Source organism: Drosophila mauritiana, chromosome 3R (assembly GCF_004382145.1).
Source record: "Drosophila mauritiana strain mau12 chromosome 3R, ASM438214v1, whole genome shotgun sequence".
NCBI lineage: Eukaryota > Metazoa > Arthropoda > Insecta > Diptera > Drosophilidae > Drosophila > Drosophila mauritiana.
This window is the reverse complement of record NC_046670.1, coordinates 5,648,962-5,676,075: the sequence shown is the minus strand read 5'-3', so window position 1 is coordinate 5,676,075 and position 27,114 is coordinate 5,648,962. Positions and strand designations below refer to the sequence as shown.

At 43.3% G+C, this 27,114-nt stretch overlaps 8 protein-coding genes across 31 annotated transcripts; 7 read left to right on the top strand and 1 right to left on the bottom strand.

Moving 5' to 3' along the window:
- Positions 1 to 599: 599 nt before the first annotated feature.
- On the bottom strand, positions 600 to 27,114 carry LOC117142466 (modifier of mdg4-like). Of its 23 annotated transcripts, none has more exons than XM_033306473.1 (6): positions 26,995 to 27,113; positions 26,491 to 26,748; positions 26,276 to 26,415; positions 24,674 to 25,520; positions 959 to 1,034; positions 600 to 899 (listed from the first exon to the last, which is right to left on the bottom strand). In XM_033306473.1, exons 2-6 carry the CDS (start codon positions 26,702 to 26,704, stop codon positions 683 to 685), a joined length of 1,494 nt encoding a protein of 497 aa, XP_033162364.1. In that variant the 5' UTR covers positions 26,705 to 26,748; positions 26,995 to 27,113; the 3' UTR covers positions 600 to 682. The 23 variants fall into 23 exon arrangements, with proteins under 23 accessions (XP_033162364.1, XP_033162371.1, XP_033162369.1 ...); XM_033306475.1 differs by lacking the exons at positions 600 to 899; positions 959 to 1,034 and adding exons at positions 4,032 to 4,289; positions 4,603 to 4,718; XM_033306459.1 differs by lacking the exons at positions 600 to 899; positions 959 to 1,034 and adding exons at positions 5,964 to 6,337; positions 6,430 to 6,587 and having other exon boundaries at positions 26,995 to 27,114.
- On the top strand, positions 9,746 to 10,859 carry LOC117142472 (modifier of mdg4; the record flags this gene model as incomplete). The annotated part of the gene is made up of 2 exons (XM_033306487.1): positions 9,746 to 10,121; positions 10,195 to 10,859. Coding segments are annotated over 2 exons (837 nt in total), but the record flags the coding sequence as incomplete, so codon positions are not given.
- Positions 10,961 to 11,702, top strand: LOC117142469. Of its 2 annotated transcripts, XR_004459564.1 has the most exons (3): positions 10,966 to 11,173; positions 11,234 to 11,519; positions 11,612 to 11,702. XR_004459564.1 is itself a non-coding variant. In XM_033306483.1 (2 exons), the coding sequence occupies exons 1-2, from the start codon at positions 10,993 to 10,995 to the stop codon at positions 11,392 to 11,394; spliced, it is 342 nt and encodes a 113-aa protein (XP_033162374.1). In that variant the 5' UTR covers positions 10,961 to 10,992; the 3' UTR covers positions 11,395 to 11,702. The 2 variants fall into 2 exon arrangements, 1 of the variants encoding a protein (XP_033162374.1); XM_033306483.1 differs by having other exon boundaries at positions 10,961 to 11,173; positions 11,234 to 11,702.
- Positions 16,021 to 16,321, top strand: LOC117142474. Its single transcript, XM_033306489.1, has one exon. It carries the CDS (start codon positions 16,088 to 16,090, stop codon positions 16,298 to 16,300), a length of 213 nt encoding a protein of 70 aa, XP_033162380.1. The 5' UTR covers positions 16,021 to 16,087; the 3' UTR covers positions 16,301 to 16,321.
- Positions 16,254 to 17,022, top strand: LOC117142470. Its single transcript, XM_033306484.1, has 3 exons — positions 16,254 to 16,339; positions 16,543 to 16,778; positions 16,932 to 17,022. Exons 1-2 carry the CDS (start codon positions 16,303 to 16,305, stop codon positions 16,773 to 16,775), a joined length of 270 nt encoding a protein of 89 aa, XP_033162375.1. The 5' UTR covers positions 16,254 to 16,302; the 3' UTR covers positions 16,776 to 16,778; positions 16,932 to 17,022.
- On the top strand, positions 17,006 to 17,465 carry LOC117142473. Its single transcript, XM_033306488.1, has one exon. The coding sequence runs from the start codon at positions 17,060 to 17,062 to the stop codon at positions 17,255 to 17,257; it is 198 nt and encodes a 65-aa protein (XP_033162379.1). The 5' UTR covers positions 17,006 to 17,059; the 3' UTR covers positions 17,258 to 17,465.
- On the top strand, positions 17,198 to 17,960 carry LOC117142471. The gene is made up of 2 exons (XM_033306486.1): positions 17,198 to 17,290; positions 17,590 to 17,960. The coding sequence occupies exon 2, from the start codon at positions 17,652 to 17,654 to the stop codon at positions 17,898 to 17,900; it is 249 nt and encodes an 82-aa protein (XP_033162377.1). The 5' UTR covers positions 17,198 to 17,290; positions 17,590 to 17,651; the 3' UTR covers positions 17,901 to 17,960.
- Positions 18,057 to 18,995, top strand: LOC117142468. Its single transcript, XM_033306482.1, has one exon. The coding sequence runs from the start codon at positions 18,090 to 18,092 to the stop codon at positions 18,534 to 18,536; it is 447 nt and encodes a 148-aa protein (XP_033162373.1). The 5' UTR covers positions 18,057 to 18,089; the 3' UTR covers positions 18,537 to 18,995.

The following is a 27,114-nucleotide window of genomic DNA, read 5'->3' as shown; positions in this document are numbered from 1 at the left end:
AAAATAAACCTTAGAATTCTAATTTAAAAAAATAATTTCCTGAGAAAATCAAACAGTAAAAGAGAGAACGCTACAGGCGACTTCCTCGACTATAAGATACCCGTTATAAATTTCATCTGAAACAAACTTTCACATCATAGGAGCATTGGCTTTATGGAGTCGGAAACGCTTCCTTCTACTTGTCAGATACTTTTCAATAAATCCAGTATACACTTTAACTACTAGAGTAATAGATATAATTATAAATTAATTATTAAACTAGAAGGTTGCAACTCTGTGACATTAATTCAGTGTTAGTTTCCTTGTACGCTAAATAAATAATAAAACTGTATAAAACCTAATAAAAAAGTAGCTTGGCCTGCCATTGGATATATATATATAAATAGGTATCACCCTTATTTGTACATATATACTTTATTGGTTCTTAAAAATGCAAAGCTTATTTTATTATTTTAAGAAACCAATATCCTCTTAAAACTAAAATAAAAGTGTAAGACTTGCCCTTGATAACTTTGTAGCAATGTCTTAGCTAATACACGCGATACCTAAGCACATACACGCCATTAGTATAGAACTAAAATAAATTGATTTACCATTATTTGTAGATAGGGTATAAATAAGGTGTAAATCTAGATGAGTACATCGAATTTACTTTGAAGCGGAATGGAGCGGGGTGCATTGGCTAATGCTCAGGATCTTTAGTCTTAGGGCTAGAAGACAGTGATTTCTCCTTTATTTCAGTTTTGGGCTGGTTGAGTGTGTCGTGGTTATGTTGCTGGTTCTTGATGATCAGCTCCCCAGTCACCGAGCACGTGATAATTCGAGCAGCGCAGCGCATATATCGATTCCGAGCACAAAGCCAATACGTTTTTGAGCCCCGCGAATTGTTTCGATAATACCTTGAATGGTAAAATGTTATATTACTTTATTTATAATATTAACAATACGACAGACTCACTCGTAGCCGCCCATCAGCAGTTTGGGCTTTCCTTTGGTGCCCTTTACAATCATTATACCTCGCTTGCGTATTATATCTATAAATAAAAGATTAAATGAATGTTAGGTAAAGGTTTACAACTTTAGGGGTATTTAATATCCCACATTTCTTACACGCACTTTTATTTCTATTTTATTTTTGTAACTTTACTTTAACATTAAAAATCCAATTAATGGAATACATTCAGAGTCCTAAAACACTTCTAAAGTCAAATTCCATTGAAATTTTGTTCAGCACCTGCTAAGCTTTAACTTGATTATTAATGATTTATTTCATAAAAATGCTTTAAGATTTAATCAACAGGTATGTGAATGTGTATGTTTTCTTAGGTCACAGGTGCGAGTGCTTCGCATATTTCAGTCGGTACACCTCCTGGCCATTCTTCTGCACGTGGGTGGTGGCCCTGACTTTGCAGTTCGAACTTCGATACCTGGCACACCGCCAGTTGATGCTGCTCTTCAGCTTCCGATCCATGACAAACTCATGTCTGTCGATTACCAGCTTACGCTTTTTCTTCCGGGTGCAACTAAAAGTGGCCAAATGTGAGGTGCCTGCAAAGGAAAGCATGGTGTTAGTGATATATGCACACAAAGTTAAGTGGGTACTAAAACTATAGGATTAATCTTAAATGGATTATGTTTTACATAAGTTTATAATTACTCACACTTTCAGGTTGTTTTCTTAGGGTTTTAATCGAGAAAATCAAACGTACTAAAAACTTTCGTTCAGCAACACAGTTTTAAATTATTTTCTTAGTTGTATACTTATAATATATAAGTCTATAAAAAAATATGTCCACTTATCCATTTTCTTATGTACATAAAGGAGTAAAAGAAACTTAATAAATGTTTTCCTTTCACTGAACTACAATTATGGAAAGCAGAGCACTAAGCAAAGCTCTAAGATATTGGTTTTAATTAGGGTATATCAGAACTATAACATAGCTCACTTCAGTGTTACAAAATCAATACTACTTGGAATTGACAATGATAAGATGGTTCACACATCATTCAATCGCAGCTTCATGTACTGCTTTCGCTCCTGGTCAAGTGGTGAATGATTGTGCGTTTTGGTGTGCACTATTTTTCCGTTTAGCACATGGAGCCGACCATGGCACTTGGATTTGGTGGTGTACTGTGTGCAGCGCCAGTAGGTTTTCCCATTTATGCACTTCTCCCGGATGTAGGAGTACATCTTGTGCAACAGCAGGACGTGGCCCTTCTGGCTGACAACGTACTCGAATATTTTTCCTGAAAAGAGTGGAAACGTTAAAGGTTAGTATGGGTTACCTAATGTAGACATAAGCGATGGCAAATGAGAAGCTAATAAAAAAGTTTTTCCAATCAATGTATTTTCTTTGTATTTATTATGATTGAATGCTCCACTGTCGCTCGTCTCTAAAGTACACCTTATGCCAACTACAGTATCCCTAGACGTCGTGAGTAAGTTCATTGAGCTCCTCCTCGTGCAGATCGAAGCTGACGCCGCCAGCTCCCTCCATCTCGCAGTCCAATTTGGTGGCCATTTGGTGCGGATCCCGCAGCGTCTGCGCCTTGCTGGAGCTGTACTTGTTCCGCTTGAGCTCAGCGTGCAGGTGCTCCGCCTTGTTGATGATGAACTTTGGCGGCGTCTCCTTTAACATGGTGATGCGTGCAGGACACTTGATCTTCTTTGTGGCCATCGAGCTGCAGCGCCACAGGATCTTCTTTTTGTTCTCGCTCATGATCAGAAAGCGAATGCCATTGGCCATGATGGCGGGGCGACCGCGCAGCGATTGCGTAAAGAATACCAGCACATCTTCCGGATTGGGCACCTCTTCGTTGGCCAGAACAACTGCAATAAAGAAAGAAGGTATTAGATGTGGTCGAAAGTGTTGGCAAATACAAGTATACATTTAATAAATTGGACAATTATTTAGGTGTCTCATAGATTTCTTCTTGTTTTATTAACATGTTTCTGAGAAAGACTCTTAAATTACATATCGAACATGTGCGCCATGCTCTGCGGAAGACTCCTCACGTTGGACACCACAGGAGTCTTTATTTTTGGATATCCTCCCGTGCCGGGGTTTTCTTTGCGCTTTGGACGCATGTGGCAGTGGTCGTGGATCTGCCGGAAGTCATTGCTGTTTGTCTTGCTCATGCAAATTAGCACTGGGCACTTGGTATGGCGATAATACCAATGGCAGCGCCAGTACAGATTCGTGCGGTTTATGTTGTTGCGGAAGAACTTCATCCCGTCGAGCCAGAGTAGTTGCCCGCCACGCTTAGACACGGAGAACTGGATCTGCGGGTTGTTGCCGCGATACTGTCCATGTCCGTAGTCGAATTCTGGAAGAAAGCCGAATACAGAAGAAGGAATTTAGTAACTTGTCTAATTTCTTAACCTTAGGCATTGGTTGAATTGGTTGAGATAGATACTTAAAGGTATTAAAAAACATTTGACATTGCTTCGCTTTAATACAAATATTTTACAGACTTATGGACTAGGTGCTAAGCAGTATCTTATTGCAGCTAGAAGTCCTGGTTCCTTAGTTTCGATTTTATTTCAAGGAGTGGCGGCGGCTCCATTATGAGAGGGGGTACACGGGCAGGCTCAGGATCCGTATCCGGATCGGCTTCATTATCCATCTCAGCCTCGGGTTCCGCTTGTGCCTCATCCTCTGCGGATTCCGCTAACTTTGTTTCTGAGCCGGGCAGAGGCTTGATCTCAATGTCGTTGCTTTCCGTGTGCTGGTGCTGGTGACAAAGTCGCAGGATGAGAGTGGACTCGTCGTGGATGGCGATGGCAGGGCAACGCTCCTTGTAATAATTTCGGCATTTCCAGTACTGCAGATGACCACGCTTCTTGTTTCGGAAGAAGCGGAAGCCATTGATTACCAGCAACTTGCCGCCGTTCTTCTTGGAGTCCGCGAAGTCAATATGAAATGCTGTGGATGAAATGGAAAGTCTGGATTAGTTTGGGAATTTGTGAACAAGTGCTACGGCAAAAGCCTAGGTCTATCCTTATGGAAACAGATGTAGTTCGTCGTAAATTTTGTTTAAAATTAAAAGCAGTTATTTATTTAAGAGTGGATTGTTAGATGTCTAATGGTTTTGACAATGTGCACTTAAATGTAAGCCTAGGACGCATCCAAGGATAGGGTCTTCTCCCTTTTTATGAGCACAGGCAGGTTTGCGTTGTTGCTAGGGAATTTACGGCTGTGATCATGCTCGTAGGTGCATTTGATGACTCGCTCCTGTCCGTTTTTGTCCACCGCTGTCACGACACGAGCCCGGCAGACCGTCACATCCTGTTGGTGGGACAAAGGAATACGTCGTTACTTCTCCACTCCAATTCAAAAAGTCTTAAAAAGCAGTTAGTATATAACAAGGAGTGTCAGTGCTCCTTTAAATGCTGTTTTATAAATCTATTAATTATTAACTCTTGTTTCTTTAACTCTGCATATTAAACATATACATATATCTAATTAAAAAATCAAGGAAATTTATTTTTAATATTCTTAGCAAAACACGAAAAATTATGAGCAGACTTTATCTAATTGATTTCTCTTACACAAAACCTCAATTCTAAGATTTTCAGCAAAGTCTTGTAGTTAAACTTACCTTTTTCGAGCATATCCAATAAGTACGAGAGGCGGAGCATCGGTTCTTAACGAACTTCTCGTTCTGGAAGAGCAGCACGGTTCTTCCCCGCTGTCCAGTGCCGAAGACAGCCAGTTCTAAAAGAATAAAGCAGGTATTAGAATAAACATAAACTTGGGAGTGTCTAAACACTTGTGTATGACTATTAAACTTGCTTTCAAACGAATAATGGTAAGTTTATTGGTAATAAAGCAATGTGTGCACGTCTACAAATGGTTGTGCACGCCTGAAATGGCTACATAGGTGGGCTTGTTTTTGTGGGTAATCATGTAAACGTTGCAGCTTAGTCGCTTTTTAGCGCATCCCCAATATACGATATCGTTGTAGTTGGCACGACGATCATAACGATATCCGTCGTAGATCAGAACATCGCCGCTCCTGGTCCGATCATACCGGATGCGATCCCAGTCGTCCAGGGTGCGGACGCACTTCTGATCGGACGCCAGTCCACAGCGAACATTCTGTGGCCGTGTACCCTTGGTTTTGGGCAAGAAGCTTTCGTTTCCAAAGTCAGCCAGGTTACTAGGATTCAGTTCACCTAAAACTGAAAAGAAAAAAACTAGTTAGAGTGTGAACGCAAAATGGTATACATGTTTAAAATTAAAAAGAAAAACCACACCGCATTGCGGAATAAAGATTTATAAAGAAATATATATTTAGGTACAATAAAATAAAACAAGAAGTTGCTATTCATAAACATAAGTAAAGTTTTAAACAAGTCAATTGCAACACTCACCTCACCTTAATAAATACTAAATCTTCTGCAAAATATTCATGAACCTGTTTATATATCAAGCTAAAGATCTGACAAATTTTAAGGTGTTAATGCGCAAAACTAGAAATGGATTTCGGTTCAATTTCGTTTACTATATCTTTCTGTACAAAAAGCTGCCTAATCTCTACAGCTATGTGTCCTGATTCAGTCCTCTGAATGATCTTTGATCTATGGATGATTATGCACACCGCTGACGGCGTAGCGGGATTGGCCATTCGGCAAGATGTGAGTGATGACGCGGGAGCGGCATTGCTTGCGCCACTTGCTGCACTTCCAGTAGACCTTGTCCTTGTAGGCGGCGTTCCGCAGGTAACGATGCTCCCCACAGTGCAGAACAACATTCCCGGCCGGAGTGCGAACGTAGTGCACGCCCTCCATGGATTTGGACAAACGAACGCGCTTCATTAGCTGGTGTTGTTCGGGTTTTTCGATGGGATCGGTTAACACATCAAATGTCACTAAAACATAGAAAAACAGGCAGAATTAGTTAAAGGCAACGCAATCATACCATTCACATTCAGATAGTTTCTTTAAATCATATAGGACATTTCTGCTTAAATACACAAGACAAACAGTTTATTTTAGATTCACATAATAGTCTACTTCTATATCGTAAGGTATGGCTAGATTTTGAGTATCGATTCATTGCAGGTTGTTAAGGTCCTCGATGCTTAAGTTGAGCGTCCTCAGCTCCAGTGTTAGATCCTCGTCAGCTTCCTCCTTTATGAAGCCAGTGGCTACAGACTTTTCCGACTTGTTTCGCGCCTTTTCCGCAACGTTTGATACCGAAAGCCGTTTTTTTCGCTCCGTGTTCAGGCAGGTGTGGTGGCACGATTCCAGTACTATTTTGTGCACACCTTCAACCACATTGGTGACCACCCGAGCATTGCATTTCGTGCTTCCCTGGAAGAAAGATAGGAGCTAGCTAATAATAAAAGTCTGAAACTGTCATAAAAGTATTAACTTCATAGGCTTGCTTAGCTTTCCTTAAGGTTACTTAAATTTTGTCTCACCTTTTTGGAGCATATCCAGTAGGTCTTCAGGTTATTGCGACGATTTCGCACGTAGTTGTGGCCATTAAAGGCCAGCAGTTTGCAGCCACGCTGTCCCCGAATAAACGTGAGTAGGCTGTGCTTGATGGCGCCCTTCATGTCATCCAGGTCGTCCAATACTGTAAGATTACAAATCAGCTTTGAGTTAGCTTAAATGTTAAGTGTACTACTGCGAAGACTGTTGAAGGGTGAATTTTACAAAATACGGTTTCGATTTTTAAGATTTATATTCTACAATAAATATGCTATAAATTGATTCTATACAATGATCCAAAGTCGGGCGGTTTTCATATGATTCTTTAGTAGGGCGGATGGTTATGTTGTCCGCATTTGATAGTCACATCGTGGTCTTGCGCGGTGACCACACGGGCCTTGCATTTGTGAACACCCGCTCGAGCACAAGACCAATAAGTTTTCAATCCTGAGGTCTTGTTTCGAGTAAAGGAGAACTCTCCGATCTTCAGTTTTCGGCTCCCTCGAAAGCCGGTGATGTACGAGTAGTACGCAACAGAACCTGTGAATAGAAGGAAGACATATTTGGTTAGTACAAACTGGTGGAGGAGTACGACGTAGATCTAAAGCTAGAGACCAAAGAGACGCATGAAGAGCGAGAAACTTAGCTAACTTGATTTTTATTAAGTCAGACGAGTGTTGAGGTGATGCAATATTTTACACTTAGACTTAAGACTAGGGCGCTATGTCGTTGTTGCCGCTGCTGAAGTGGCGGCCGTTTCCAGCGGGTCCTGACGACGCTCCGCCCGCGCCGCCGCCTCGGCTTCCGCTCGCTGGCGCTTCAGGGAGCCGTACTTTCGCGCCTTAGTGATAACTTCGTGGTTGTGCTCGCTGTTCAGGATGGTGAGTGTATCCAATTTGGTCTTGAGCCGCGCACGACATCGCAACACTGCAAACTAAAAGGAGATCCACAATAAATACATTAACTGTTGTAGATTTGGCATATATTGTGAAAGGAATGCAATTAAATTTACAAAATAACTAACAATTAATTAGAACTGTCTTTAACTCAGAAAAGTAGGCTCTACTTATCTTTCTCTCGACTAAGATTAAACAGTAACTAGGTTAGTTATATTTTCTCAATAATTTTGGCAGAATTTAAAACAAAATACTAATACGACTAAAACGTTTTATTCGAATGTATAGTTTTAGCCAATTACCTGGCTGCAGCGCCAATAGGTGACGTCGTCCCGGCAGATGTGACGATTGAAGGTGTGCTGCTTGAGCATGATCTGCTTGGTGCCGTACTTGCTGACGATAAAGAAGGGAGAGTTGCTGTTGATCACTCCGGCAGACGAGGCGTTGGCCAGCTGCATAGTGGCCTCGCCCACATCCACGCTGATCTGGTAGTCGAATTTGGCTACAATAAGAAGAGTTTTCCGCGTTAGTTGTGCGTGATGCTTGGATTAGGGGGGATTTTTAGTTCAGAAGAGGAAATAAAACACTTGGGATTGCTTTAATGGTATAATGGTATTCGGTATATTGTACATTGCGGATTCGGCCTATGACTACATACACATCCTACATCCTACTAGCACAGTGCCGGGCGTGCTCATAATGCCTGGTGAGTCGAGGTCGTCGGCTCAGCTCCACAAGGACGTAGTAGGTCGGGCAGTTCCTGGTCAAGCAATGGAAGTAGGTGCGGTACTGCATGGCACGGGTTTTCTTGTAAGACTTCCCGCTGACCACCAGGAACTCGCCCTGAGCGGTGCGTTTCAAGAGGACGCCCTTGTTCTGGTCTTTTGCTGGAGAAAATGAAGACGAAGATGAAGATGGTATGATGACGAAATGACGGCTGCCACATAAGTTTAATGAGCTTAATGTAGGTACTGCATGCAACTGGGTATAATCTTTTGTACAAATATCATTCTTTCGGGTGTGTGTAATCTCATTTAATATTGAGGATAAAAGGCATCCTTAGGCATTAGTTTAGCGGGCACCTTGCCACCCAAAAAGCGCGGAGGATGATTGTGGGCATTCTTCCCCAGCTTGATCCCTCCGTCGAACTTGGTGATGGCCCTCGCGGAGCACTTGTTCTCGTTCAGACGCTTGCCATTTCCGTCGGAACAGATCCAATTGACCGTGGCCCGGAAACTAGCCTCCTTCTTGTACATGTATCCATTAAATACCAGGTTAAAGCCCTGCTTCTGGTTTTTCAGGAAGAAGTACTCATGCTTATCGATCCACTGGCCACGCGGAATATCGCCGATGAACTGACCTGTAATGGAGGATCCAAGGAAACTGTCTTTATTACCCGGGTGGCTTGGAAATAAAAAGGTATAGCCCAGAGAAAAACACATGGAAGTTTGAGGTGCTGAGTAAACTATTTATTGCAGGCAATTCCCGATACACTCTACTATTTATAGCCGCTTATTTATATCACTTGTAAAAGGTTGTAGCTAGTTTGCCTTTAACTGGCTACAAGTCGATTGATAGTCTAATATTCTAGTATTTGGCTAGACATTCCTTTTGTGGTCAAGAAGGGTTGATTGGTAGCGAGGTGGACTCACCTGGGGGACAAAGCACTTTCCACAATAATTCCACAACTGCACAGAAAAATCACTAAATATCACTAAAAAACACTAGTTCACCTTAAATTCAAATAGAACATGCTTTTTGGCACTTTTTTGGAGGGATTCCTTTTTGAGACACCAACAACAACAAAGGTGACAATCGCTGCACACACACAGACGCCCATACATACGGACAGGGCCACACGCACTCACTCGCTGCATTTTCGCAGGATAATTCACATATTGCAAACTTCGAACATTAATTGCCATGCTGCAGTTATCCACATTTATGCCACAACACTTTTTTTAACTTTAGACTATTCATTTGTTTGACAAAATACAAAAACGCAGCGAACACAACACGGCGAAAAAATAACAACTACAACAAAAATGGCGTGCCCGCAGCAGCACAAGCAGTGCTGTTAGCGGAGCTATCGGCTATCGGCTGTTAACTGTATTTGAATCGTAACGTATTTTATTTTTACATAGCTCTATTTTACTGATATTCTTGCAATATTTCGTTATTTTCAGAATTCGGATTGTCTTGTATTTGAAAAAATGTAGGCTTATGAGCTCAACAATCGATGATGTATCAAGGCAAGGAGAAGGACTACTACTATGAGAACATTTTTATATCAGAAGCGATCCCAGACACAAATTTTCTTGCTAAGAATATATTTAGCCAAATAGAAAAGCACTTATCGATAGTGTTAGGTGCCAAGCATCGATAACATAGTGAGTGCCAGCTCTAAAGTACAGTGCTCTTCTTCTTTAAACCGTGTTTTTCGTGCATTAAATATTTTATTTTATATATTTGTATATTGCTCCCTGCTTGTAAACCAATAAAATACACAATAACCAGCAAAAGACCCTCCTCAGTTGTTTTATTTTCATTTTTTCGCCCGAATGGCCCAATCTTATCCAGATGTTCTAACCTGTTGCGTTTGATTCTCCAATTGACAGCCGCCACATCCGCATCTGCATCTAAGATTCCACCACGTAAACGCGGCAGACCGAAAACAAAGGTTGAGGATCAGACGCCCAAGCCGAAACTCCTGGAAAAACTACAGGCGGCTACCCTAAACGAGGAGGCAAGCGAGCCTGCAGTGTACGCCTCCACCACAAAGGGTGAGTCCGAATCCTGGCTAGAAGCCAAAATCCTGCTCCACGATAGCCAAGCTAATTGACGCTTCATTCGCAGGCGGTGTCAAGCTAATCTTCAATGGCCACCTGTTCAAGTTCTCGTTCCGCAAGGCGGACTACTCGGTGTTTCAGTGCTGCTACCGTGAGCACGGCGAGGAGTGCAAGGTGCGGGTGGTATGCGACCAGAAAAGAGTCTTTCCTTACGAGGGCGAACACGTGCACTTCATGCAGGCCAGCGACAAAAGCTGCCTGCCCTCTCAGTTCATGCCGGGCGAATCGGGAGTCATATCCTCGCTGTCGCCCAGTAAGGAGCTGCTGATCAAGAATACCACCAAGCTCGAGGAAGCCGACGACAAGGAGGAGGAAGATTTCGAGGAGTTTGAGATTCAGGAGATCGACGAGATCGAATTGGACGAACCGGAGAAGACGCCCGCCAAGGAGGAAGAAGTGGATCCCAATGATTTCCGTGAAAAAATCAAGAGACGACTGCAAAAGGCACTGCAGAACAAGAAGAAGTGACACGGAATATGCCTTAGATCTTCAAACTCTTTTTACTATATAAACTTAACTATGATCGAGAAGGCTCAAGAAGGCCCAACAGTACAAGATCTGAGCTGCCTAAGGGCTTCACATTATACTTTCTATATCCATTTGGGTTTTAAATACCCCTAATAATTCTAAATAATTAAGTTTTTCGTAATAAAACGATGTCAATAAATCGGACCTAAACCATTTCACTAGCTAGTAAGCTCTAACTTAATACGTAGCTGTACTCAAACCCCCGTTTAAATGATAAATAACATACGCCCTTTCCTGTCTTTCAGTAACCCAACACGTCCGCAACTGTGGTCCGCAGATGTTCCTGATCAGCCGCAAGGGCGGCACTCTGTTGACCATCAACAACTTTGTGTACCGCTCCAATCTTAAGTTCTTCGGCAAGAGCAATAATATCCTGTACTGGGAGTGCGTCCAAAACCGATCGGTTAAGTGCCGCAGTCGCTTAAAGACCATCGGCGATGATCTCTATGTAACCAATGGTTCGTAATGCGAAGTAAGCAAAGACATTATGTCACACAATGGCTTCTTTCCATCTTCAGATGTGCACAATCACATGGGCGACAACAAGCGTATTGAGGCGGCCAAGGCGGCTGGGATGTTGATCCACAAGAAGTTGAGTTCCCTCACAGCCGCCGACAAAATCCAGGGTTCCTGGAAAATGGACACCGAGGGCAACCCAGACCAGCTGTCCAAGATTTAGCCGCTTCCTAGACATTCCCAACCTAAACGTCCGAGTTCTGTTAGGGCTAAGCTAATGTATTCTACTATTGTTCTTGAGCGTATATCATTGATTTAGACTGAGTGTCCCGAGCCTAGTTATGATGGGTAAGTAGCCTGTTCATCTGGGATCTCAAAGTACCATTTTTGTAATTCTTAAAGTCCCGGGTCATATTATTTATTTTGTTCTCATTGCTTAGACGCTTTTGGCCACGGCACTGACTTAAACAATGGCTTGTGTTACGTACAAAATATGAACTCTTAATAAAATCAGATGAACATCTAAACGAATTGCAATTATATGTTTGATCTCGTTATAAGTTAGAAGAGATTCTTTCATACGTTCTAAATAGTTTTTGTTTATTTTGTGCACTAAACGTATTTGCGTTAAGAGATCTTATACCGTTTTTTGAAAGATTTATGAATTAATCAATTCTCGTGGGTCCATGTAGAAATCTAATTTAGAGTTTATGTATGCATGAGTACTTTGATATTTCACGTTGCATTAAGTTATTATGTTTCAGAAACTATATGACTTTTTCAAGAAATCCATATAAACTAAATGCTAATTTTGGTGTACTTTTAAATAATCAATAATATTCTCGTTCTCTATTATTACGTGTTGCTGATATATATCTACGAAGAATTAGAAGAAGCTGTGTATATTACCTATGCTGTGCAAGGATTGGAATGTTCTTGACGGTGAGAACAGGACCATTTTTGGTCCTAGTCGGTAGATACCCAAGGCATCTTTAGGCTTTCTTGCTGAGTCCTGACATTGTTGTGGTTGTGCGATGAGCACGTGCTGCGGTATTTCACCTCGGAGTCCACCATGAACGTGGAGGCTCGGGCCTTGCAGCCCTTGTGATGATACATGCAGCGCCAGGATCCGATAAGGTTGTCTCTGCCCAAAATACGGTGTACGATAAAGGGCTTGTTGGCAATGATTAGCCTCGGACGTCTATGGGCAGAAAGACTGAACTCAGCAGGCCCGTCAAAGTTCAAAAACTTTTTTGAGTAACGTCGGCGATCTGAAAGAACAATAAGCATCAAGTCAGTAAATTGTCTTGGTAATGTTCACAAAAATAATATGTAACTAGCGTATATGGCTAAAACAGGATAGTAGAGTAGATTTTTCCATTATCTTTATTTCGGTTTGTAAATTGCTTAAGCTAATCAGGACCTATAAAAATTTGCACTTAGCTTAGGTTTAGGTGGCTCGATTTGCAGCCGCAAGTTTTGGAATATTTCAAGTACTTTGCAGTAGCTTCCAATTCCACCGTGATGTTATTTATACAAACATGGTATATGGGTGTCCTTAAAATTCTGCAAAGACTCCTTGCCCGCTAAAAATCGCTCACCTTAGGTACACTCTACATCGACATTAGTACAACAGATTATTGAAACCACAGAATTTGGTGAGCCCACAACCGACGGGGTTAATAATCTTTGCTGATGAAAACGGCACCGTGCGCCTGGTGCTGCTGCATCAGCGCCATCATCTGCGGCGTTTGAACGTGGGGCAGGGAGATGGGCATCGCCAATGACATGGAGACGGGCACAGGTACCGTCACCGGCATGCCGAGGTGGGTGGGCGCTGTGGCGTACGTGGGCATCTGCGCAACTTGGGTCATCATTTCCATCGCAGGAGTGGGAGTCGCCGATGTGAGCAAATGGTTCGGGTTGGGTGGTGAACTTTTAACCACTGGCACAGTGCCGTTGGCCTTGGCCTGGCAGTAAAGTTGACACAGGGGCAAAAGCTCCTTGTGCCGCCTCTTGATATGGCTGAGAAAGTTCCCCGTGGACTTGGTGGTGCCGGAGATCAGTCCGTGGCATGTTGTGCAGGTGGCCTGGATAGCGCCTGGCGTCTTCTGGTTCGGCTGGATGTTCTTGTAGAACTTACCGTCCAGTAGCTTGGGCAGGGTAAAGGGTTTCCGGAACGATTCCTCATCGCTTAAGTATGTGACGGCCAAGGCGGCGACAGCAGCATCCGATGAGTGGCCAGGCGTCGGCGAAGGCTCCATTTTGATCTTGACTGGAAAATGAAAACATTAACGGATTAGTTGGGATTTAAGAAGGCTTAACAACTATATAGTAGGTACAGAACGAGAACACTCATAACTACGTATTATGTGCACATTTAATTTAATTTATTTATGTTAAGGTAGAGCTGAAATCTATGAGTATATTATATTAACTGCTGGTCCTCCGGAGCCTACTGCAGCTCCGGAAATTCGTCCAGCAGGTCAGTCGTGAGATCCATCGAGCTGACCTCCGGAGCGTGGGTGTGCGGAGTGCCAGCGATGCGCAGGGTGACCTCCTGCACTTTGGAGGTCACCAAGGTGGCCCGGCAGCTGTGTTTCACGTAGCGTGAGCACCGCCAGAAGACGTTCTTCAGGCTCTGGCGATTCACGACATACCGATAGCCTTCGTAGACCAGCATCACCCTGCCTCGCTGCGTCGTGGTGTACTGGATGCTGGCACCGGTGGTTTTGCCCTCGAAGAGCGCCTTCAGCGACTGGATGACACCTGGAAAGGGAGGTAGATGTGTTTTTACAGACATTAGTTGAGGTTATTTTGGGAGATCTAGGTGAGACCACTAACTAGTGCACAAGAGGTTTAAAGGGAAGTTCTGGTACAGGCATTTATTTCGGTTTACGAATGCAACAATCAATTTAAACTATTTTCCCTCCTTGATAGCCATAAGTTTTAGCGTAGACAGCTTGTGGTCAATGAACTCCTGTACTGCGGAAGGGGTCAGCTGGTTGCCCCGCAGGGCAAACACTTTACACACATGGGCTGCAAAGATGGAAGACAACACAGGTTAAAACGAATATTCGTGCAACGGGCGCAGCTCCTTTATGTACTTATGATGTCCTGGAACAGGTCCTTGTCCGTAGTCTCCTCGTGCTGGGCGATGCGCACCAGCTTGTCTTTACCAATCACCAGATCCATCACACGGCACGTATATATCATCGGCATGGGAATATACGCCTTGGCCAGAGCCACCTTGGACACAAAGACGCGGCTGCCATCGAACAAGGGGATAGCGTCAGCATCTCTAGGGGACTTCTGGACGCTATCAGTTGCTGGTTTCCTTGGATGCTCCGCGGGCTTCGGGATGGCAGTGTCCTTGCTCGGGCCATCTGGAACGGCACAAGGTGGCAAAAGCGATTAAAACACTTTACCTTAGGAGGTCAAGGGAAAACATAAACAAAATAAAACACGGATATTGCGGTTTTCTTTTTTAGGGAGTCTTTATTTCATTTCAATTAGGAATCTTACGCCTACACTTTTAGCGCAATTCTCGCGTCAAAACAGTTTTCCCATTATTTATCACACTCGTTGTCCAATTTCACATATTAAAACACAAATTATTTATTGAAGCAAGTCCACGCGAGTCACAGAAGACATGGAAATGGCAGCAACCATGCCAGGGCTGCACTCGATACACAGCGAGTCCTCGGTAAAAGGGCGAGCAAATGGCTACGTTGTTTGAATTAAAGTTATTTTAATTGTGAAAATGACATACCTTCCTTAATATTACTCAAGTAGTAAACTCAAGTAAACATATTACTAAATTCTAGCAAAATATGAATATTGGTATTGGTACTAATAAATATGTCAATCAAACAGCTCATTCCGTGTAAGTAAAATGAAGTCGATTTACCGGTTTCAAGATGGTCTATTATTTTTCAATAGTTTTGCGCATACCTGTAGCTACTGTACTCCCGAACATTGCAGCCCTGGGTGCAAGCGCTTGATCTGGCAACCCTGTAAAAATGTCGCCCACAGTTGTGAAAAAACGAAGTGATTTCCGAAAATTGTTGCTAAATTACTAAATAAAAGGTGAAATTAAGATTTGTAATGGCCCCGAAAAGTGAATAGTGTTGGTGGAGTCCTAGCTGTGCAAAAAAGGGCCGCCTCCCAAAGAAGGGAGCCCAATGGCGAGTAATGAAGATGCATAAATGCCAACGACGCCTGGGATTTCAGCAAATGTGTACAAATGTTAAAACGAAATTGCAAAGCGACGCCATGCGCGCAATGTTAATAAAGTATAGAAACTACAGTGAAGCAGGCATATATTACTTGGCGGATCCTCTTGGGCAATCAATCAGTCAGAGCGCTCTAATCAACACACCTTCCTCCCACTCCAACTTGTGTCTTGCAGAAAAGGAGGATGACTTCAAGTTGCACCTGCCTCTCCTGGTGGCAAGGAGAAAGAAGACGCCCGGTGGCTCCCGCAAGAAGAGTTTTGACCACCTGGAGGTGAGCTTCACCAGAAGCAACAGGGGTAACAACCTGCTGACCATCGATGGGAAGCCCTTTACCCTCAATCGCCGAATCAAGGATGTCTGCTACTGGGAGTGCGTCAAGCTGCGCTGCAAGTACATCAAGTGCTCCGCCCGCGTGGTGACCAAGTCCAATCGGATCTCGGCACTGAGCGGGCTTCACAACCATCCCTAAGTTACGAACTACCTGTGCCATCTCATTAGTCTAATAAAGGTGTTTACGTTGAACCAGTTTATATCTTCCGCCTCTCCTGTCGTTGTTGATTCTGTAGTGTCCTTACGCAACTCAGGAGGCCTTCTGACTAATCTATTCCAATTCTTGCAGCATGCTACCAACTGGTGCCCAATCGTCGCGGTGGGAAGAACCTCATCTTCCAGGGGCACATGTACTCCGTGGAACGCAAGTACCGAAATAGCATCAACTGGGTGTGTTCCAAGAACAGCAACAGCGTGCTCCGCTGCCCGGCGAGGTGCGTCACAAATCCGGAGAGTGGCAACGGCATCAAGCTGAGCCACCGACGCCACAATCATCCGGCGGATGCCTTTAAGCCCCACAAGCGCTGTCGAAAGCGTCCCGGCGATCGCAACTCCAAGTAACAATGTTTCAGGATGCAAAGCATGCAGGCTTTGGCAATTGTTAGTCACACTAAATAGTTTAAATATAAATGTTTCGTCTAATTGTAACATTTTGGTGAAATGGAATCACTGTTCATTTGGTTTTGGGCTTCCACATATCCGAATTACTTTACTAATACTCATCAGCACGTTTCCCATAAACTAATTTTAAGCTGTAGTTAATTCCAAACAACTTATGACTTACTATGAAAATCTTCTAACAGATTTTCGCCACCGTTGTGTTTGCCGACGGAACGGAGTTACGATAATCGATGGCTACCGCTTCGTTATCGGTACTACACAACTGCGTCGCACCTATCTGAAGTGCGCCAACTTTCGCAGCAACTGCCGGGCCCGGGCCATTCTGAATACGGACACGAACAGAGTGCGGATGAGGCACGACCGCCATAATCACGCCCGTACGGATGCTGTGAGCGGACGTATCTCTAAGAAGTAGCAGGTACCGAGCTGTCTAGAGGAATAAACATGCTGTTTCCGTTTAAAATGTTTAACTGCTTTTCACTACCAACGAAAAACCATAATACTCTTACATCCTCATCTATAAATTGAAAGACCTGACCGTGATCTAACTAGATTCGCCAATCTTTTGCAGATAACTCGAAGTTAGCGCAGTATGTGCGCTCCAACCGAGGAACCGATCTCGTTTACCACGAGGGAAACACCTACACACCCAATGAAAAGCTGAGGGAGGGACAAAAAAGTCGAGACTGGAAGTGCTCAATGTACCATAAGGCCAAGTGCCGGGCCCGCCTGGTTACTCGCATCACCGGTGGAGGGGATATTATACACGTGACCAGCAACCTGCACACACATCCCACAATGTACACCACGCAGAAAACAGACATTAGCGTGGTTGACCAGAAACTGTGCCTCGAGAGGAATCCACTCTGCGTTAACACTCGATCGATTAAAATGTAGATCAAGTAAAGCACGCCCGCCGACTGATTACTGGTTAGGATAAGCATGATCTTCAGTATGAATAACGTTTTGGTGAACAGTTTGATGAGTTTATGCATGGGTTTCAATGCCAATCTAATGTGCCAGCTCTAATTACATATCAAAACTAAAGCATATTTTTCTCGAGAGAATTTTAGATTTGAAAATTATTAAAAAATGTTTAAATACATCCATTCAATGATATTGAAGTAATTAAATTTATTTATAATTAGCATATTTTCTTAAGTTCTTTTACATTTGATTTGTTCACTACGACGGATTCCGTTTTTAATTCTAAACCGTTTCTTTTACAGGAAATCTTTCAACATTGCGCCATCTCCCAGTTGAGGCCATATTTGATTCGGACGGCAAACAGATGGACTTTATCCCGAACATTCGCGTCATCCGAAGTCAGCGGAAGACCATAAAGCTGATGTTTAAAAAGTATGCCTACTCGAAGACCAACGAGCACGATGCCACAACTTACTGGCACTGTCGAAGCCGTCGCAATGGAAGGCCTGCGTGCAAAGCTCGGTTTTCGGCCAAGAAGCTCGAGAACGGTAGCTACAAAGTATATCTGACCCAGCCGGAGCACAATCATCCTCCAAAGAAGCGTCGCCTATAAACAGAATAACTATATTTTAAGAAGAAAGATATATTAAAGAGCCATGTCTTGGCAAAATGACTTGCACCGACTCTGAATCTCTACTCTAGCAAATAGCCCAGCAATTGACCATTTACTAATCACAATGTGTTCCTTTCTCCATCCACAGAAAGCAGCGTGGCGATCTACTCGGCAACATCCCGGGGACGAATGCAACTGATCTACGGCGGACAGCCATTCATCTTCGAGAAGACCCTGAAACTGTCTTCGGGTGAGGAGAAGCGCTTCTGGCGCTGCAATCAATGGTGGAACCAAAAGTGTCGCTCCCGCGTCTTCACCATCAACGACGTTGTCTGTCCGCTTAACCGATTCCACACGCACGAGGAGATCGTGCGGCGAAAGAAGCGAGTGCGCCGCGTGCCGCCGGTGGAGACGATTGCCAAGGTGGTTGCCACAACACCCAGGCATCCGCAGCATCAACAGATAACCCAGCAGCAACAAGAAATCCAGCTGACCAGCGATGCAATTGCTGGAGCAATACTGGACGACGAATCCCCAGCTACAATCGATGTCAGCGAGCTGGGGATGCACCTGAAATACGAAGAAATCGTAGCGGATGTCACGGGCGCCACGCGAGTGGTCAGCCGTCGGAAGTGAAGATTGCTTTTTATTTTCTGACGAAAGATCGCAGATTCAGATTGCTTCTTTCATTTTTGAACTTGCCACGTCGAAAACCAAAAGCCGAACAGTTTTGATGAATTTAAAAAGGCTAAACACAACCACTAGCCAATAAATAACATTTTTATTATTATTTAAGAACATATTTTTAAAGCTCTTTTTATTAAGCGTAACGAAGCATATTCCAAGGTTTCCTTTCCCATTTGTATAATTTGATAAATGCATCATGATTTCCTTTGATATTTTGGAGTTGTTTAGAATAAAATCTGTTCCTTCTGTTATACCTTTGTTCAAACAAAATTAACTTAGCTTACTCCCATAATTATTAATATAAAACTGCGATTTAGAAGGCGGACAAGCTAGCAATTATGTTTCAGCTTATAAACAATTTATTATGTGTACATTTAATAAACGTAAGCCCCAAACAGTGCAATTGAATTGTTGTAGAACCTTCGAACTTTCTCCACAATCCACTTGAGATCCCTCCTTCAAGCGAATATCACCGATTTACTAACGCACCGGGTCACATATCTATTATCTTTTAAGGTGAATCCAGCCAGTTCTTCTTCACCAAGGGTCAGCGCGAGTCGGTCAAACTCAACTACTGCGGTCATAGCTACGTCAAGTTCATGGAGAATGGCCGCGGCACCAAGTGGATCTGTGCCACGCGCTCCACCACCAAGTGCCGTGCTCGCATCCGTACCACCAAAAACAACTACCTGGAGGTACTGTATGCGTCCCACAACCACGGTTTTCCGCCGCAGAAGAAGGATCGGGGTAGAGTCAGCCAAAGGACGGGATCCAAAACGTAACTGAGAGTGTGACTGTGACTGTAGCCAACTTCCTCTACTATGCCAGTTCGATAGTTTACTAAACACTTAAAGCCTCCTCTAAAACAGCTTGACTTTGAAACTATATATTGAAAAAAAAGTGAGGCAACCCCAACCAATTTGCTATTACCAACCCAATCCTAAACAAATGTGTTAGGGGTCATCTGTCCTTCCATTGACCAAGCTCAAAGTTTGACAGATACTTAGATTGGCAAACAATATTTCCTATCTCCAAATCTGCAAGGAAAAAAAAATATACTTACATGGACAGACTTTAAAAAACAAGTTCAGCATAATGAGGGCCAAAAAGTGTGCTAATGAAACATTTTATTTTAAGTTCTCTTACATAAAGTGCATACTGTAAAATAGGAAATGAAGTTAAATTTTTCGAGAGGTTACGACATTTTATTTTTATTTTTTAACTTGTGTCTTTGAATTTGAACTTTCACCTTGACTCAGTCGATATCATCAATTCCTCACTTCACTCAAGAGTGGAGTTCCTCGAAGCAGGGCTCGCACATCCAGTTGCTTCCAGGACATGTGTTGCACAGCGTGTTGATCCTCCTCAGGCCCGTCCTGTTCTTTTTGAGGCAGTTCACGCACTTTCCCTTCATGCGAGGCAATCCCACAAACACAAAGTTGTGCTCGTTGGACGAGGTGCGAATGATGTTGTCCGGGTTCTTCAGGTTCAGCCTTCCAGCGGGCTCCAGTTTTATGATTGTGCCTAAAAATTTGTCATCCCGCACCTGCCGCACTTTTTGAATAGGTGCTATTTGTCGTGCAGCTTTAAAAATCAAACCTGTAATTTAAGAGGAGTAAAAATGTAATGATTTTCTTATGAATTTAAAGGGTATTAGAATAAAAAGGTACCATTAAATAGTTTAAATAAACTATCGTTTGCTTATTTCATTTAATAAATGATTGGTCTTAGCTAATTTGTACACTGTTTTGTTCATTTATGCATTAAACTTTAATGTTCAAACCGTATGTTTTCCCAATTGAACGTGAGTCTTGCACACTGTATTCAAATGTCACATTTAAATTTAAGATTAGAAGAAAGTATCAAACTAATTTTATAGATCTTCAGTTCGTAAGATTTAATAATTCTCTTTAGGAGGACGAGGTGGGCAATCGAGCACTCTGGGGACAAATGTTTTTAGTCGTTCTGGCGGCTTGTGATTGTGAAATCCTCGAATTGATTTTATTGACTTGATGTGGGTGGTCAGCGCCGAAGTGCAGTGCAACTTTTTGTACATGGAGCAGCGCCAGAAGGCCAGACATTTCCCAGAATTCCTGGAGTAACAGCTGAAAGTGAATCCCTCGTGGACTAGTTTTCCTCTATCGTCGTAGGTGAGAACTGAAAGAAAAGGATTCAATTAGTCAATGGAGACAGACACTACGCCTACTCTTCGATACCTCGCATCCTAATTGACCAGAACGAAGCTCGGTTACTTTCATGAGTTCAGATCTTTATTTCACATGATCACCTAGCCGTCAAGGGAATGGAGCAACTGGATTTTCAAAGTATATAGAACTTAAAAAAACCTTCATTGGTTAATCGAAATCAGGGGTCTTACAGCTATATTCACAATCTTATTCATTATACTTCAAATTAAACTCGGATTCATTCGCTTTCGACACTTCAAAATGCAAATTCGGGTAACTAGGATGAAAATACCGCAAATAAGTGTACATAGTCCACCTCCTGGATATGTACTTTTAATAGCTGTTACTTAGTAACTACATTGCACTGCCAAGACCAGTTGTATAGCCAATCTATTCGTGCATGAGCATCATGGAGGCGTGCATCAGTTCTTGATCTGTCAGCTGCAATGTGGCCGCATCGCTAGTCAACTGGTGTTCATCGATGAAATCCTGCTTCTGCTCCTGAAGCTGCAGCTGTGTGAAGCTGTGCATCCTGGAGAGCTTTCTTCCCGTGCCGATCGCTGCCATTTTGTTCCGCTGAATGATCTTGTCTATCTTCTCCGTGTGCGGCTGGTGGTTATGGAGTCCGCCCGTCACACTCTTGAGGCGACCGTTCTCCAGGACGCAGCGAGATCGACAGCGCATTTCGTGCACCTTTTTGGAGTAGTTGTGGCAGCGCCAATACTGTTTGTTGCTCTTGCGACTGTGGCAGTTGTACATGTAGCCATTCAACACCAGACACGGCGTCGACCAGGGGCTCTCTATGAAAACCAGCTCGTCATCTGAAAAGAAGACGTTTTCATCGTTAGTTCAGTTGTCTAAACTTAAGATATTTGGTTAATAACAATGGGGTTACCCAGTCCACAATGAGCTCCATCTTTTGTTTTGGTCTTAGTTTATTAGGAGCTAAGTATGAAATACGTTTACAGAACTCAGACAAGTTGCTTAAAATCTACTATCGAGTGGTTGGGTCGATTTCATTGGGCAAAATGGCCTTGAGCCTTGTGGAATTGTGGTATAACATATAAATATGTATTATCTATTACAGAGCTGGAAAGCATTTGGTTTTCAAAATAAGCCAAAATAATACCAGCTATGGCTTTCTAATCTTTACAAAGACTTTCCAACTGATTGACTGTAGATTGGTTAAAAACTCCCAAGTGAAATCGACTTCTGCCGTGGTTCGAGATAAATAATTAGCTTAGGTGCTAGCTGATAACTCCTAGGGGTGTTCGCTCTTCAGCAGGGATCGATGTTTGGCCTCCTCTGTCCGCCACCTGCCAACCCGTTGCCGATCCCGGACCCGCTCCTCTGCATGCCGCTCCTCCTCATCCAACTCCTCCTCAGCGGCGTCCACAAGGGCCTGCATCTCAATCTCGGTAGCCTCGGCAGCGGGCAGGAACAACTTGCAGTCCTTGCCGTCCTTAGCTGTCACAATGATGTTGCTGCTGCCCAGATACTGTGATATCTTCGGGTTTGACGTGCATATCTCTATGTACTCCTCCAGCTCCTGCTCCACCTTATACAGTTGTCGCTGGCCAATCCTCGAGGCGTGGGACTCATGATTGTGCTGACGACGCGCGTCGATAAAGTGTCCGTCGCGAGTGATGACCACCGCCTTGCAGCGCAACTTGAGCACATCCGCACAGCGCCAGGTCGTCTGTCCATTGGCCTGGGTGAGCTTCTTGTTGTAGATGTAGTTGCGGAACACCAGCTGGGCGTTCTTCTTCTGGCTGCGAATGAAACTGATCTCCGTATCTGCGAGAGTGGAGGGAAACCGAAAGCATAGGGGCGATAAGAAGGCGGGTAAGTTGATTTAGTGGGCATAATATAAATGACAGTCTTTAAATGATCTAGTTGCTATTCTAGTGAATATATGTACACATACGGCTTAAGCGCTAAGTTAGGATCGGCGAAATAAAACAACGTTTAGTTTAGACTTTGGCTTTAAGCAGTTTATTCGCTCTCAGTGAACCGGAGGACCCTTGGGTTGGCTAATATAATACTTACCAAAATGCGGCGTGGTTGCATTTTTCAACTTACGGTAGCATTTGCATCTCTTGGCTTTCAAATCACAGATTATAAAAAGGGTGGACACACGGAGGCGTTGCCCTCGTTACCAGCCCCATCACTTTAAATACTAAATTAATACACCACGCACACCGTCACAAGCTGAAAATAATTAATTGTGAACAAATAGGCCGTGTAATTCGGATGCAATAAAATAACAAAACAAATTGGCTTGCATTTTTTTATGAATCTGCACGGCGTTGCCACATTACCGAAGGTCCAGGGGTGCATATTCAATTAGGGTTTCCGGGAGTGGCAACACCGCCCTCAAACTCCACGAAATGGCAACTCTGCATTTAATAAAATTTTAATTCTTTATTTTTTCACACATCAACAAATATAACGTTGACTTACCGGAACTAATTAAGTCATACTTTATTAAAATCTAAATATTACTGCTTAAATATAAATTTCTTTAATTTAAGAATCGTTGATACCGTTGAATAAGTTGATACCGATTAGATTAAGTTGGCTAAGGGTAATAGTACGCTAGTCAATTAAATTTTGTTTAATAAAAAAAATATATCGTATTCTGTGGGTAATCCATAAATATGATGCATTTATAAATATCCAAAATAGGCACACAAAATATGAATTGCAAAAATGCACGATTGAAACGGTAATATAAATTCTCGAAATTTCCTTAAATACGCTAACCAAATGTGCATTTTTTGGGTTTCGTAAATATCATGGATTTAGTTGGACACCTTTTAATTCACATTCCTAGGTTTATTATATGTATTACACTAAAAGCAAATCAAATGAGGCTCAAAAGGACAATTCGGAACAAAATAAACACGCATACAAAAAAAAAGAGCACAAAAAATTCAACAGAATCGACTTTGGACGAATAAATGAATTCCTCTTCGATGATAACGTTTATAGAAAGTATCCCTACATGTATTCTTAATATCGTTTTTTTTTTTCCCCCACTAACCAATTTGAATCGATTCAGATCAAGAAAGGAACCTTTTACTATAAAACAAGGTTGTATTATAAATACGAACAACCTTCTAAGACTCGGCAATCAATGCCGTTGCTGGATTTGCATCAGCAAGCTTTTACGTTGCTTGAACAAATCCAGACAACATCTTTAAGTACGAGTTTGAAAACATAAACAACAACAAACCCCAGTAGACTTAGCATCATCAGAGGATCATTATTCAAACAGAAGTGCGCATGCCCAAATAATAACCCCCTGATCATGTAAGATCGCCAACTCCAATTACTCGCTTTGCTTAGTCAAATAAAAAATTACAAATGCCTGGAAATTTTGGAAAAATATATGGATAGGTGGTTTCAAGTGTGCCTGGGTATTACCTTGAGTAGTTGCAGCTCTTCACGGGTTCGGCTCCACGTTGACATCGGATATCCGTAGTAGCAGCTTCTTCAAATTTTATCACTCTACTCACCTTTTAACTGAATAAGTGTAAAACCGCGTGATCTGCGTCCAGCATTTAACAAATATGCATCGGACAGCAGATCTGCCTAGTGCTCTTTGTCGCTTCGAAATAGAACACAGGCCCGTAAACTATTCATTAACTAATTGCTAGCGAAGTACAGCTTAAGTTTGTTTAAAACAAAATTAAGCACACTTTGCCGGACTCTAAAAGGACATGATCCGCTTGCGACGCTAATAGACTTGGAAAGTGTTCAAGTTTAGAATACATATGTGATCCTTAAGGGAGGAATCTTTTCAAACGTGTTTGCATTTCGCAAGCGGTTAATGCCCTTTAAATAATGCTTATACCTATTGGCCTCTGGCCATGAATGCTTTGGAATTCAACCAACCTTGAGCCTCTGTGTTGCCCTGATCCCCGCTGGTGTCGACAAACGATGATTCACTGTAGTTCTGGGACTGTTGCTTGACCACCGCCTTGGAAGTGGTCGCAGTCACTCCGCCACCGCTCGTATTTGCCGCAGTTTGGTTGCCTGCATCCTCGTTTTCCGTGAAGTAGCTGTCGTCGTAGCGCATGTCTCCGTAAGTATCGTCCTCCACATAGGTGCCCTCGGCATCGCCGGCAGCGTCGCCATGGTCCTCAGAGTAGTCAGGTTCAGACTTCGTGGGCAATTCCATGGGGAGATCAATGTACTCGGCTTCCTCCTGTCGAACCTGCTGCGGCGATTGCTGGTGGAGCTTTGCTTCTGCCGCAGAAACCACAGAGGTTTGCACGGTGATCTGTTGCGGCACAAGTTGGGCGGTTGTCGTGGTTCCAGTTTCAGTGGTGGAGTCGAGAGGGTCCATAACATTAGCGGAGGTGCTTGTCTTGGAGCGTTTCACGCCGGCGCTCGAGGAGGCGGGGGTCAGGGAGGAGCGCTGGGCAGAGCGTTTGTTTGTCGACACCAGCGTCGCCGTTGTCGTGGTTCCCGTCTGCAGCTGCTGCGATTGGATCTGCTGCGCCGCCTGCTGCGGCTGTTGTACAATGGTGGCTTGGGGTGCGGCCGTGGTCTGGATGACGATCTGGGTGGTGCCCTGTTTCTCGTCGCCCAGGCCGTCGTCCACGGTCTCGATCTTATAGCGGGCGGAGGCGCGCGGCTGTTGGCGCTGCACCCGCTGAGCCGGTATTTGCTGTTGTTGTACATGAGGTGCTGCTGGCGGCGGGCTGGATTCCTGCGGCGGCTGAGGCGCAGGATCGTTCTGAAGAAAAAAATTTGATTTTTAATGAATAACATATATTTTAGGAATAAGTGAAAAGATATTTTGTATGTTCTAGCACCTCATTACAAATGAACATTGGTCAAAACTTAATAAACTTTAAAAAGTAATAAAACTGACGATTTCAACACAATTGTATATGTTGAAATAAATATTCCGATTGAATGGAATTTGCAAAGTAATAAGAAATCTAGTCATAAATTAGTAAAGTATGCTTTCTTTTAAATATTTTCTAATTATTGAATTGGCGAATTAATAAATATTCTAGTTCTCATGCCTGTTTCATTTAGTACAGCTGCACTAAAATTGATTAGGAAATAGAGTTGCAAATACGTTAACTTTAGTCGAAAACATTAAGTTATATTTCCCAATTTAAAAGCTCAATAGATTTAAGTTGCAATAGTGCCCTTTTTTCATGCCACAAATTAATGTTTATGCTTTGGCATCGAATTCGCTGCGAGACAAAAACAACCACTCCAATTTGCCGCTGCCGTGCGTGCCAGAGCGAGAAAAACGCTGCGCGCATAGCCCCTGCAGTTGTCTCTCTCTGGCACGCGTGCCTTTTGGCATTTCGTTTGCGAGAAATTTCTCGGTACAGTCAAACCATGCGCTCTTATACAGACGCCAGCCATAGCGTGTGTATGTATTGGGCGCGAAAGGCTATGCGCTGGTTGCGTTGTTGTTGCTCGATTCGATATACCAGTATATACCGCACACAAATGTATACATATACTCACATCCGTTAGCCCCTTGATTTGCAGCGATTCCGCGGTGCTAATAAACGCGGGCAGGGCGTCCTGCTTCACGTTGACCTCGCCGCAGTACATGAACTGGATGAGGTCCTTCAGCGCCGAGTGGCTGACGTTGTTCAGGAATACTGCAAGATAGGCGAAGGGAGTATAAGGTCAAAAATCACGTAGAGCTACAGATCTGAGCTGAGGGGTAAACTCACCGATAGCATGGGTGTTCGACGGCATCTGAGTGAACATCTTGCGGAAGAAGGGCGAGCAGACGGATAACACCAATCGGTGGGCCTTCACTATTTGGCCCTCGGCGGCCAGGGAGACGTCCACCAGGTCGCCGCGGCATAGCGACTCGTGGAAGCCGGCCGACAAATTCGTGTTGAAGTTGTTCCAGCACAAGCTGAATTGCTCGTCGTCCGCCATCTTGGACGAAAATCAATACTTTTCTGTATCTATGCGTTTGTTGGCTGCAGGCGAAAAAGTGCAATGCGCGTTTAATACTCAATGCTGCAACTAACTAAAACATTGTTTACAGCAGCCAGAAGCGAGTGCCGAAAAATGGCAAAGGCACACACAAAAAAAATGCACCGCAGCCAAAAAAAAACTGGGAAATTTTCACGCGTCTGTCTGTGTGTGCGTGTGTGTAAATTACATTTATATCGCTTTATGACCGCAACCTACTGTGTATATTCACTTGGAGCGCCATTACTCACCTCTTGCTTAAATATTTTTCCAATAAAATAACTAACTAAAGCCAGAGTTTTTTTGCTCTCGCGGACGACACAGAAAACGCGTCCGTTTCCTTTGACGTGAAAATTAGAAGTGTTACCAGG